We start from the raw sequence: 13,782 nt of genomic DNA, 5'->3' as shown, positions 1-13,782 counted from the left end.
GACCCTGTCCCATGGAAACTGGGAGATGACAAGTCTGTTGTTTTAAGCAGCTAAGTTTGTGGTAAGTTGTTACACGGTGATAGAAAACTAACATACTCAGTGATTAGAAACTCCTATTAAAATCAATCTACCAACAGCTGGAGTTGTAACAATGACTCTTTTTTCTTTCAATTTGGTAGGCCTGCCCCTTGGTCTATGAAACTTGGGAAAACAAGAGAAATTTCAAAGCAGCAACCAGGAGGCAGAAAGATAACCCAAGAAAGAACAAGCTGACTTCTCTTTGAATTTTGCCTCTCTTAAAAGAAGGAAGGTATCCCAGACCAGGTCTCTGCTCAGACCTGGAAGGACCCTTGAGGTGATTTACTACAAGCTCCTCATCTTATAAATGAGGGAGGGAAGGGATCTGCCTGAGTAACAGGAAGTTGCTGAAGACCTGGGATAAAACCCGTGCGGTTCTGGTCTCCTCTCCTCAGGCACTCACGCCTTCTGCACAAATTACTCTGGCCTGGAATTTCAGACAAGGGGTCCTTACTCCCTATTTGTTTCACTACCTTCACATTTCTAAGAACCCTACATATATTTCAACATTATTCTAAACATGGTGACTTGCATCGGAAGAAAAAAGACCAACAACACTTTCGTAAGGATCATTTCACAGCACCAACTTCTCTAACACTTCTATTTGGGGGCTATTAATATTGGAAAGAATGTCTCTATTCAAAACCCAAATGATGGCTTTTTCCTTTCCATTCTGAGCAAATTGGACACAACTCACTGCTGCTGAGACCAGAAACTAATGAAAAATAACTGGGATGCGATAGTTTAGCTAATCAGGGACCCCGGCAAGGACACAGAATGGGAGGTTGTGAACCAGTTAGAAGCTGTAACGCATAGGTGCTCAAACCTAAGTGGCCAAGTGTGAAGGCACATGCCAGTGTGTGCAGGCGCCAGACAAGGGGTCACCGTGGCATGAGCAGGCAACAGTCTACCGAACTGCCCCGGCTCCAGATGCTAACTGAAAAAGTATGCACCCGTTCCAAGACTCCTGCCATCAGAACAAGTCCATCCTCTGGTTTTAGTGAAAACTCTAGAACTTGTTAAAAGATGAGGTGAGGAAAAAGGCGACACCAAGGCCATGGCAGGGCTCACGATAGGAGATGCCCCGACTGCTGACTCTGCCAAATGCACCACTTGAGGAAAGGAGGTGAGTTGACATTTCGTGTTAGACTTAAAATTTTCTACACAACAGTGTGGAGGCCAGGACGAGGCACAGAGAGAGGCCTCCGGCAGTCTCCTCACCTCTCGGTTCCCCTCCCTTCTTCTTCCCTTTTATCCCGGCTGAGAGTCAACTAAGGTTCTTTCACTCAGAAGTTTCCAGAGGGGTTAAATTCCTAGACCTAATCCCCATTGCCTTAGCAAGTCCAACCGTTTTGGGTTGGGGAAATTACTATTAAATAATTAAACAATTAGGTCTATAGAACCAAATAAACTCAGGGAGCCCTTGCTCAATAATAGGCCCAGAACCAAGGGTATTAAGAGGTCATTTGTCATTTCCACTGTGAAAATTTGCACTTGAGCCAAGCCTACATACCACCACTTCTCATGTGTGGCTACAGGGGAGATGGCCTTCTGCCACAAACAAATACAGCTTCTTTCTCCACCTGCACAGGGAGGGGACTATACAACGTAGAAACACACATTCACCTTTTTTCAGCTGATTCTCTAATATGCTCAGCACATTTTGCCACTCTCCCACCTCTCCCTGGACCCTGTCCTCTCATTTCTACCCTGACACCTCACCGCTAAGTTGCCTACTTCTGGCAAAGGTGGCAGCTGCTCCAGAAAAGTCTGAGAAGCAAATGTCTGTTGACATTTTCACCCTCAGATGACACTCATGACCCCCTTCCTGTTTTCTCTCAGACCTTGTCTCACCAGGGCTTGTGATAAATAAATCTTTATGGGCATCTCTCAGAGGGAGAAATCTCTGTCCCAAAAGACATTTTATTTTCCTCTCCCTGAGTTTTCACTGATTCCATCAAATCTTTCTTGTAGGATAGAACCAGTGTGGCAAAAGTCTGGCCACAAATGTTCATAGCAACATTATTTGTGAAAGCCAAAAGCTATAAATATCCAAATCTCCTTCCATGAGTGAACAGATAAACAAGTTGTGGTGTATCTATGCAATGGAATACTACACTACAGCAGAAAGGAGTGAACAGTCAATACATGCAACAACATAGATGAATCTCAAAGGCATTATGCTGAGTGAGGGAAGCCAGCTTCCAAGGGTTACATCCTGTATGATCCCATTTGATATTTTTGAAATGACAAAGCTACACTGATAGAGAATAAATCAGTGCTTGTCAGAGGTATGAACAGGGGATCAGGATGTCACTATAAAAGGATAACATGAGGGAGATTTTTGGGGAGATGGAACTGTTCTATATCCTAATTGTGAAGATTATCCATAACTATATATGTGTTAAAATTTATACAGCTAAATACCAAAAGAAAAAAGTAGATTTTACTATATGGTCATTAAAAAAACAATAAAATACAATGTAAAAACAGAGGCAAATACTCAGCATGAATCCCATCCAGGTTCCTTATCCCCTGGCTCTACTGGAGCATCTTCCCTCCCCCAGGGTCCCTGGGGCCCTCCTTTTCCAGTGCTCCAAGCCAGCCGCACAGTAACGCCTCCTGTTACTCATCCTCCCATCTGCCTCATCCTGTTCTACAAGGTGGTCAATATCTGAGTGCCCTAGTGTGGGCGATTCCCACTGAGCGGATGTCAGCTGGACCAAGACAGGGCATTATATGACTTCAGCTTACAGGGTGAGAAATGGTTAGTTTCTGACGCTCCTTCATGTCTTGTGACGACATGGGGTCAGAGGTAGGGAGAAGAATGGGGGGATTAGTCTGTATCTTGGAAACCCCCTATTATAATATCCCTGTTTAACAAAGGGAGCAGACTTCAGTCTCAGAATCATGAGCAGGCTAAAATTTAGTACTGTTGTTTTGTCCTAAAAATGTTAATTTTTTGAATTCTGTATTATTAGGCCATCTTTTATTTTGTTGCAAGTTAGAAAAGCAATTCCCCAGATTTCAGAGTCTGAATTTTTTCCAGGCCCATATTAACATTTCAATTTATTATTTTCTTTGGGATCTCAAAAGATTTTACTCACTGAGGCAATAATCACGACTAAAATTTAACATAAGAAAAACCCAGTGTGGGTGCCGGCGGTCAGTGACCTTTTTAAGGAAAGGATGACATCTGGAGGAACGTCTTCAGGACCTTCCTGGACTTCTCGTGGGCCAGAACTACCAAAAGATGAGACAGGACTGCCAGAAGAGAAAGAGTAAGTGAGGAATTCCTGGACATTAAATGCCATATGATGCCAAGGAGAGTGTGACAGGAGCTGGGTCCTTGCCAGTGATTGACAGCTGATGCCCACGCCACGCAGATGCTTCTGGGATCATTAGATCAGCCAAGCACCACCTCTACCAATAAGATGGACAGCATTACAATGGAAAACACTGTGCAAGAGTGAAAATTCTATATTTGCTGAACTCAGTGTTTTCTAAAACAACGTCAGTGACTGAAAATGACAGGAAATAGATGACCTTAATCTTAATAAACCAACAGAAAATTGCTTTAAAATTGCATGGTAAAATAAACTCACAAATAGCTTTGAAAATAAAAACAGAACTCTCAGCATTATTCTACAGAAAAGTGGTGCCCATTCTGCACCAGAACTGTAGAATTGCCTGTGTCCTCATCAACAAATGGCATTTCATTAAAAAGCAATCATTGCCAACGGGACCCGGGCAAAATGTCTTGCTGTTTTACTATATATTTCTTTTAATCTTGGCAGGTTTAATGTTGTTCATTTTTCAACTGGGTTCTTAATATATTTAGGATAGTATCATTTTCTGCCCTATATTTTGCAATTTCCCAATTTGTCACTTGCCTTTATCTTTTATTTGTGGTTTTCATTTTACAAATAACACTTTTTATAGTTTTATGCAGTGAAATATTTCAGTCCTTTCCTTTGGAATCTTTTTGACTGGTTTTATTATTAAAATAACCTTCAACAACCAGAAACCAATTAGTCTTCACCTCTAGTTTCTTCTCATTTTTCTACAGTTTGATGTGTTACATCCAACACTTTAATCTATCCAGAATCTACGTTGGTATGCAGTCAAAGTATGTTTTTGTCCCTTTCCACTTAGCAAAACATCTCCCAATCATGAATGAAACTAATGCATCCCCATTGATTTCGATCACAGGGTAAGTTGTTCTGAGCACTGGAGTCTGCTCAGAGGCCCTCTGCTCCAATCATCTGTCCGCAGAGGAAAGAGCCAAGACCATATTGTTTTAATTCTTAGAGTTTGCACAACATTTTAATATCTAGTAGAAGTTACTTCTCATAATTATACTGCTTTCTACCAGTTTATCCCCAGTTCATCAGGAGAAATGTTTCTCCAGTTATATTTCAGGAAGACACTCTGGGTCTTCTTTGAAGAACTAGCCATCACTGCAGTTGGCACTGTAGGCCTGGGCCCAACAGCCTAGAGGATACAAAGGCAGGCCCACGGGGTGTTTGATGTGGTGCCTGGGCTCTAGGGCAGAGTAATCCACAGGAGGTAACCACCCCACCCTCCCTCAACTACTGAGGAAGGGACTGAGGCACCAGAATGGAGGAACTCTAGTCCTGAGAGCGGGCTGTCCCAGGTCAGCATAGAACCCATTGCCAGAGCAGTGCCTCTGGCGATGGACACTGAAGACTGCCACTGCCCTGTGAGCGAGCGACCAAGGAGGGATGTGATGGGAGAAATGGGAACACAAAGATGTAGTCACCATCATAAAAGTAGGATGGGACTTGCCCCCAGGAATCCTTATCTCACCCACAACAGCCAGAATTCAATATTCAGTGGAACAAGAGCACCTTCATTTCTTCCTGACTGTGAACTCTTCTTTTAGAGTAAAACTTGCTAATTGATATTCTTAAGGAAAAATGTTTTTAAGGGGACATCTTGATAGGAAAAGTAGTCATAAAATTCTCACTGTCTCCTTTCTTATTTTATTAGAAAAAGATCAAAGCACAGAAAGCACGCAGACACTCAGAGGCCTGCACGCGTATGTGCACCAGCACACGTGCACACATACCATGCATGGGTGTAAAGGGCTTTCTCCTGTGAAGAAGCACACTGCAACCGTGGTTCCCGCCACCATGATGGGGGTCCACATGATGTGGCTCTTATTCAGAGGGCAAATTTTAGATTTTCACATTTTATTAGTTCCCTAGGGCTGCTATAACAAAGTATCACAAACTGGCTTAAAACAACAGAAATCTATTCTCTCACAGCTTGAGACTAGAAGTCTGATATCAAGGTGTTGGCAGGGCCATGCTCTCTCTGAAGGCTCTAAGGGAGGATCCTTCCTTGTCTCATCCTGGATTGGCTGCTGGCAATCCTTGGCATTCCTTGGCTTGTAGATGCATCACTGTAATCTCTGCCTCTTCCTCTATGTGTGTCTCTTTTCCTCTTCTTTGACGACACCACTCATATTAGATTATGACCCACCCTAATGATCTCATCTTAACTTGACTACATCTGCAAAGACTATTTTCAAATAAAGTCACATTCACAGGTACAAAGGGTTAGGACTTCAACATATCTTTTGGGGGGACACAATTCAACCCACAACAAACATCAACCAACCTTGTTAACTAAAGTCATTGCATAAACCAGCAGCTCTGTGTCGACCCCATCTTTTTCCTCCAGGATTTCCATGATATTTGACCAAGGCTTGACTCCTATGAGTAAAGTAAAAATCATTAGAAACAGTAATTCAACACTCCTTATCCAACTCACATCACAGTTTATCCAAACACTTATCACCCAATGGTGGCAGTATAAAGTGGATTTAAACATGCTTCTAATTACCGGACAATATACCACGTCATCCTTGTCCACTTGAAAACGTATACTCTTTAGTGTCAGGATACCTATATATTTGCTTGACGTTCCCTTCATATTAAACATGTAATTTTTTTTTTAATTTTTTGTTTATTGCAGTAACATTGGTTTATAACATTGTAAAAATTTCAGGTGTACATCATTGTACTTCTATTTCTGCATGGACTACATCATGTTCACCACCAAAATACTAATTACAACCCATCACCACATACAAAACATGTAATTTTTAAAAATCCATTTATGCGCAGATTTTTAGGTCATGCATTTCACTCTCTGAGTATGGAAACTCTTGGTAAGTACTCTCTGTATGTCTGTCAGTATGCTATGCTCTGATCTCCTGAAAAGAAAGGGGATGAGGGAGATCTTGACATCCATCCTAGCAGTGGACTCCAAGAAATAACAGCGAAACGTTCATCTAGCAAACATTTCAAGAACAGAAGTATATTATCTCTACTCAATCAAGGCACAAATACTGTTTCAGCCAGTTCAAGCATCAACCAGGTACAAGGACCTGAGTCTAGTAGGATGCTGCCCTCAATAGGTTTATATCTAATGGAGCAGTTAGGTATTAGCAAAAGAACCCATGTCAGCATAGCATAAATGCTCTTAAAAGGCAAAAGCACTTAGCTAAGCCTGTCACTCAGCAAGGGGGTTCTCTTGCAGTGGGGATGGTCATGGAGGGCTTGGTGCAAGAGGTGGCTCCTAAATGGGGCTCTGCAGGTATAGGCTCATGGGTGGTTATCCCCTGACTCCAAGAGAGGGCAGGAAAACCCTTCACATTCAGGACCGACAAGCCAAAGCCAAGGCCACAAAGAGGACACGGCACCCTGACCCAATTTCCTATGCCTGAGATAAATATTTGAAGTGAAGTATTGCCTTGCCCTTGGCATGGTGGTATGGAAGATAAAGCTCTTTCCTGCTTTCTCTATAAAGATCTCAAAGGGATGCTTAATTTTACTAATAAAAGTAAATTCTAAAATAACCTAAACCAGTGGCTTCCAAATGCTGGTTCTTGAATGGATTATGTCAGAGCTGATTTTCTGGCCTTGAGAAGAAAAGATCCTCAAGGGCAGCGATGGTATCTGTCTTATCCCTGCTCTTAGCACAGTACCTGACTGGTACTAGGTGCTCAGTAAAATGTCTGCTGAGTAGTGAAGGGAGATCTCCGAGAGGGCATGAAGTGGGTTAAGCTGGAGCAATTATAGAAGAACTAGAGGGGTAGAGGAACACATAAGAAAAGGAGAGAAGACAAGGGAATTTAAGAAAGGAACAGGCATCTATTATATAATGTGAAAGACACAGATGTAGTTTGATGTAAAGATCCGTTGGCTCTCCCAGCAAGTGAACAGAAGGCCTTTTCCTTTGGCCAAGTTGCCCAGTTGGTCAGAACTGGGTGAGCTTCTATAACCCTTTCTAACTCTGAACACAAAAGACGACCCTTCGCCTGCTAACTGCTGAATTATCTTCTTGCTGATATTTATCATCAAACTATTTTGGAGCCCACATCTGTCCTTCAAATCCCAGCAAAGTAACCATTTCCGCCCTCAAGACAGTCAATCAGTGTCAGTAGGTCCAGGTGCAGTTTAAGCGCTCCAAGTGCCTCTGCTTGTGTTTATAACAAGGGCAACTTCTGTCGTTCACACTCAGCACCCAACCTCAGTATAAAATCCGTGCTCTACTGGGTTACCCGGCTGTGGTTAAAGCGAAGGCTGCGCAGGAGAGAAAGCACCAAAGCTAAGAATTTCTAAGGGTGCTAGTGGGCCAAGAACTGCTTTTTGGTTGCTTACTTTGGAGTCAAAGATACCAAACAGGGCCTGGGGAAGGAAGGGCAGCACCCTGGAGAGAAGGAAGTAGCCAGATTATATCTCCTCTCTCTGTCTCTCACAGACACACACATCTGTGCACCATTTTATCCTTTCTAATGAAAACACCCAAACACTGGCTTACTTTAATTGAAAAATATGTTCTTCAACTGTGATATCCGATTCCCTTATTACCATTTAAGGATTTCAAGTCTAGAAACTTGCATATATTCATACACTATTGGGATGAATGTTCACTCTCCTTTGATTGTTTTGTGCCAGAAAATGGGAAATATTTAGAAGAATGAAGGTGAAGGGGAGGAAACATTTTGGTTCAACACAATAGCCTTGGCAGGGCTCCAGCAGGCCGACGGTTGCACCAGCAGTTGCGACTTTCCCAGGAGCTGCCACCTGTCAGAACTAAGTGGTCCAGTTCATCTCACCACCACCTTTGCTTGCTCCATACAGTGTTGTGTGCGTGTGCATGTGTGTGTATAGGTAGGGGGTGGTCCTGTATTAGAGTCATAAACCATATCATCTTACCCCTTCACATAACAGAGAAAGAAACTGAGCCCCAAAGTAGTGGAATGAACACAGGCTCAGGAGATACGTCTAAATTGGAGTGATGGTATCAACCTTAGAGGATTACTGTGAGGTGTCATTGAGATAAAGCACTCTCTTTCCCTTAGCACTGATGGAGTACATTAGGAGACAATAATTTACTTAACCACTATCATCTGTCTCTCTCCAATTCTATCCTCCTCCCTCAGCCCCCAAACACCGGACTGAGAGTAGGCTCCGTGAGAGATTGTTTTTTCCCTGATGTTTGAAAGTACATCATTGATTCTTAAATATTTGTCAAATAAATGAGTTTTATCTGAAAAATGCTTAGCATGGAGTCTGTTACATGGCTGCCACTCAAATATCAGTAGCTGTAACTGGAATGGCAGTTGCTGGTGGTGGTGATACCCATGCTTACTCACAGACCTTCTATATAGGCTTCCAGGCCAATCCTTTCTTCCCACCAAGCTGCAGTGGCTCTCTTAACCCAGAATAAGCACAGAATAAATTGCTCAATACTTTCCCCTTCTTACTTTCTCCCTTGGTACATGTATTAAGCCCAAAAGAAAATATGATATTTAGCCTTGTGCATGAGTTGGTCTGACACTCGAACAGAAGTTCGCAGCATGTTCCACATCTTTCAACATGATTGATAAACACACCTAACATATATACTTTTGCTATAAATAATAATGGAAACAGAGCTTGAGTTCTGTCAATCTGTAACTTCCACCATGCTTTGTGCATTCTTCACAGATCAATATATCTTCGAGCAGAAGAGACAGGATTGCTTGAAAGGATGAATTTTTTTCCCGTTAATCATGTGTGATACACATGTTTAAGAATTATGTCATATCTCATCACCTCACGTTCAAATTGAAAATGGAACTTCTTAAAAAGCAGCACTGAACCAAATTAGTGGGATTCAAGATTTATGACTGAAATTTCAAAATAAGTTACCCAGGCTGGCCACTTGCCCTACTCTCGGTCTGAGAGGTAAGCCCATAGAGACAGAGGGAGGGGCACCCTGCCCAGGGAGCAGAGGGTTCTCAGCTAGTTCCCTGTCAACCACCACAGAGAAGATCTCAAAAAGAGAGTCTCTGATGATGGCAAAATGACAAAGCCAGACTCTCTCACGGGCTTCCCTAAGCGCTTACTGTCTTTCTCTCTTTCTGCCAGGCCCTATCCACTAGAAAGGGAAAGGGACTTGAAGACGTAAGCAAAAGATGACCAGGCCGGCCCCGTGGCTTGGTGGTTAAGTGCACGCGCTCTGCTGCTGGCGGCCCGGGTTCGGATCCCGGGCGCACACCGACGCACCGCTTCTCCTGCCATGCTGAGGCCGCGTCCCACATACAGCAACTAGAAGGATGTGCAGCTATGACATACAACTATCTACTGGGGCTTTGGGGAAAAAGAAAGAAATAAAATTAAAAAAAAAAAAAGATGACCCAACTGTCTGAGCAGACAGGTGTGACACTGTGCCATGCCCCAGAGACTAACTGGAATCTACCTTTTCATTCCAGTCCCTGAGCAAAAGTGCCAATTGCTTAGATCAATGGAAGCATTTTAAATTTCATTCATAAATATGTATTAGTCCCTATGATAGACTTAGACCCCTCAGCTTTTATCCTTGATTTCTAACTGGCCCACTCTTGGCTGAAGAGCAAATTGTCCACGCTCACAGAATGAATCCTTCTGGTTAACCCACGTGCGGCATGCATGATGTTTATAAAGCAGCCAGAGAAAATTTTTCTGGGACAACTTCATTTGCCGTGGTGGTGGTCAATTTTGAGGACCCATAGCTTGTTTATGGATTTTCTTTGCTGATTCTTTAAATCTGATAGTTTTTATCATTTAAAAGAATTCCTTTCTATTAAAAAAACAAACAGTCTATACTTGAACATGCCCATTCTCCACCATATCCCCCAGAGGAATGAATCTAAAGCCACTTTGAGGAGAATTTATAGTTTATTCATTAACTTGTGAACAAATGGACATGTTCGGTTGGCCCTCAGTCACCTCTGGCATCTGTGTCTACTCTCTCACCAGCTGAGAGGGAATTGGAGGGCTGCTTCTAAACCTGCTAGGTAAAAACCCACCTGGAAGTCATGTTGCTCTCTGCACAACACCATGACATATTTACATGTTTAATGCCATCACAGGATTCAAGAACAATTTTACTAGCAGTAAAATAGGATGAGGTATTATGTATGCATTATAAAATCATGGCCAAGACCACACATGTCTTTAGAGAAACACGCTATTGAACCACGTGTGATAAGCTATGTCTGAGTTTTTTCCATTATTCTGCTCCTTTTTTTTTAGGCTGCTAGTGCTCAGTAGCAGACAGATGATAGCTAAAACTTAAGAAATTTTACAGGCAAAAATCATGAAGTTGAGAAAACAATCCATTAGCTGCTTTTTTTTTTTTAACAAATTGGGAAAAGATGGCCATCATTTCATCTTGGAGGAAGAGATGCAGTACAGCAGAGAGCCTCTGGCTGGGCTGGTAGATGGAGTCTTGGATGAGGGGTGTCAAGCCTGGGTTCATCTCAGGATCACTCCTCTACGCCCACATGAAACATGAAGTCCAAGGAAAGAAACTCTGAGCTCCCAAGTCAACGAAGCCAAAGGAGAACCCCAAGGTCATGAGAAAGCTGTCCCCTCTAACACAGTCCCCATGACAAGGTCCCATGGGTTACCTGAAATTTAGGGCAGGAAAACGAAGAGTCCATTAATTGTCCTAAAGTAATCCCCAGAGTTAGGGTACGGAGTATGACTCCTTCAAGGATGAAAAAAAGAATATGCCTTGCTGTCTTCCCTAACACCCACCTTTGGCCCTAAACCTCATTAACTGACCTTGGAAAAAAGAGCCCTGTTTTCTGAGCCATTGGCAGTCTTCATTAACGATTCTCAGCTGGCCCCATGGTCTGCTCTTGGCCATAAAGTATTTCAAATCTGGCACCAGATGGCAACATGCTGTGGTAGAAAGAAATGCACAGACCTGCCCTGGTCCGGGCCCCACCTTCCAGACTCACAGCCCCTGACTGTGCACCAAGGTTTGTCTCTGTCACACACACCCCTACACAGGCCTGCAGTTGCCTGTGATCCACCATGCCTGGGGCTGACGTCTGCCTGTGCGTTCATGGAAAGGTATGGGAGCACAGTTTGTGGTCCTGGATGGCTTTCATTAACTTATATTCAAACTTTCAAAGAAACTAGTGAGCTGCTTTCTTTTGCCTTTGGATTCAGCACTAAAAGGTGGGTCTCTGAGCAATGCTGAGTCAGAGACACAAATGGTTTGCATCAAAGAGGGCTATTTAGGCCCCTTGTTTCTTTTTGACAGTTGTATCTCAGCTGATTTGTGCATAAGTGTGCAGGCACACATACATACATACACACACACACACACACACACACACACACACAAGAAACCATAAGGAACTACACCAACTAGTTAACAACAATTATCCCTGTCTGTGAGATTACAGGTGATTTTTCCATTGTCTTCTTTATATTGGTTTTTCCAAATTTTCTAGACTATTACTGTCATAATCATAAAAAAATGTTATGTTTTTTTTCCTGAGTCTTTGTGGGGATGACAATAATAATAATAATAATAATAATAATAATAATATTGTCCTACTGGGGAGCAAAACCAAACATTTTTTAAAAAGGACAAAACAAAACAAAGAACCCCTAGCATTTTAGCTTCAGGACTCAAAATATTCTAGGGGCCACAGCGTGTTACACACTAAGCCAAATCCAAAGCTCATTCTTCATCAAGTGTTCATGGCAAGCCTGCCCACTGCAGGCCAGTGAGGTGATGGGACATCAAGACGAGAGAAAGACCCTGCCCTGGAGCAGAGTGCACATTCATGAGAGATGGGCAATAACGACGACAGAGAAAAGGGACATACGGCGGTGGGGGGAGCTTTGAGAGCATGTGACCATGTAACTCAGTAGGGAGGATGTAGTGCAGGCCAGGTGGGAGGTGGGGGTGGCAGGTGGACAGGGGCTGTATGGCGAAGGGTTTGGACCTAATCCTGTGGGCACTGGGAAGCCACTGTTAAGTATTAGATAGAGAATGATGTGAGCAAATGTGTGTTTTAGAAGAATCCTCCAATAGCAGAGGCGAGGTAGCACTTCCAGAAGGCAAGCGCCCCTAGTAAGGTAGGACATGGGATGGAGGGAGGAAGGGGGAAGGTGCAAGGAACATCTCAGGGTCAGAGCCAATAAAGCATGCGTGAGGGGATGGGAGGAAGGAACCAGGGCAGCCCAACAAGATGGGAAAGGGGAGAAGGAGCCAGTTCTGTATGTGCAGTGGTGGGGGCTGGGGATAGAGTGTAAAGCTAAGCTCAGGGTCAGATCTGTCCTGAGTGAGCCCACGGGTGCTTTTCTTTGACTATCAAACCCCGTTCCATGCTCAACCTTTGTATACTTACTATCCTAAAAAACGTTTCCTGCAGGGAGAAGTCCACACGAAGGGAATTCCGTTCATTCTTAATTCTGTTTTCAACATGTAAAAAGTGGAAGTCTTCCCACATTAGACACTTTTTTCCTTGATGAAATCAGTGGGTGGGGACCACTCACCTCTTTTTGTGTCGACAGCAGAGACAGCCTGAATCAGAAGAGGTGCATTTGACTCCGAGTACTCCACAAAGACGAGAAGTAGCTTCAGGGCTGTCTTCACCACCAGGCGGAACTGTGCAGAAGAGATAAAACCATCATGTCGGACATGGCCGTGTGTGCCCGCAGGCGTGGTCCTCCTAACCACAGCTAGCTCCCACCACTTGCTTCGGCCCAGGTTCTCTTCTCAGCAATTACACATATTCCCTCATTGAAGCCTCAGAAGGCAGGTATTAGAATTATCCACATTGCACAGATCAGGAAACTGAGGCACAGGGTACCCTGCCCAAGATCACACAGCTAAAATAGAACCAGAATTCGAACCCAGGGCCTTTGGCCCCAGAGCTCACACTTATAGTCTCCCAACATCTAAGGTAGTGGCTGCTGAGTTGGTTACTTCACTTTATCCAGCCTAGAACATTGTGAGGGAGGAATAAGCACAATCCTCACTTTTCTGGTGAGGATGCAGGCACAGCGGGTTGAACGACTTGCCCATGGTCACAACAGCTAGCCCGGGTGAGCAGGAATCTGAACCAAGTCCCGTTCTTAAAAATGAGCAGGGAAGGCTGCCTGGGGCCTTAAAGCCCACACTCGCTGGGCCCAGGGCACAGCATCTGTGAGGAGCCACACACAGCGGGGGCCCTCCTCCACAGAGTCACAGGTCACTCACCCTGAGAGATTCCCAAGCCTCCCAAGCGCAGCGCACCCAGCCCTGGGACTGTGGCGGGTCTCCAGGGCAGCTTTCCCCACCACCTCACACCCCCAGATGCTGCTGCTGCAACCCTTCACCCACAGTCTCCTTTCC

General features: G+C 43.9%; 1 protein-coding gene across 4 annotated transcripts in view; it reads right to left on the bottom strand.

Moving 5' to 3' along the window:
• The window catches only part of FHOD3 (formin homology 2 domain containing 3), a 466,256-nt gene that overhangs the window by 161,488 nt on the left and 290,986 nt on the right, over positions 1 to 13,782 (bottom strand). For all 4 annotated transcript variants that reach the window (XM_014781352.2, XM_087439151.1, XM_087439152.1 and 1 more), the window contains exons 7-8: positions 12,942 to 13,053; positions 5,725 to 5,819 (exon numbers count right to left, since the gene is read on the bottom strand). In XM_014781352.2, the coding sequence (XP_014636838.1) occupies positions 5,725 to 5,819; positions 12,942 to 13,053 (207 nt within the window). The remainder of the gene's footprint in view (positions 1 to 5,724; positions 5,820 to 12,941; positions 13,054 to 13,782) is intronic.

This window comes from Ceratotherium simum, chromosome 14 (assembly GCF_057802395.1).
Source record: "Ceratotherium simum simum isolate JZ-2026a chromosome 14, ASM5780239v1, whole genome shotgun sequence".
Classification (NCBI taxonomy): Eukaryota; Metazoa; Chordata; class Mammalia; order Perissodactyla; family Rhinocerotidae; genus Ceratotherium; species Ceratotherium simum.
Note: the sequence above shows the minus strand (reverse complement) of the source record. Positions and strands in the feature narration are given on the sequence as shown.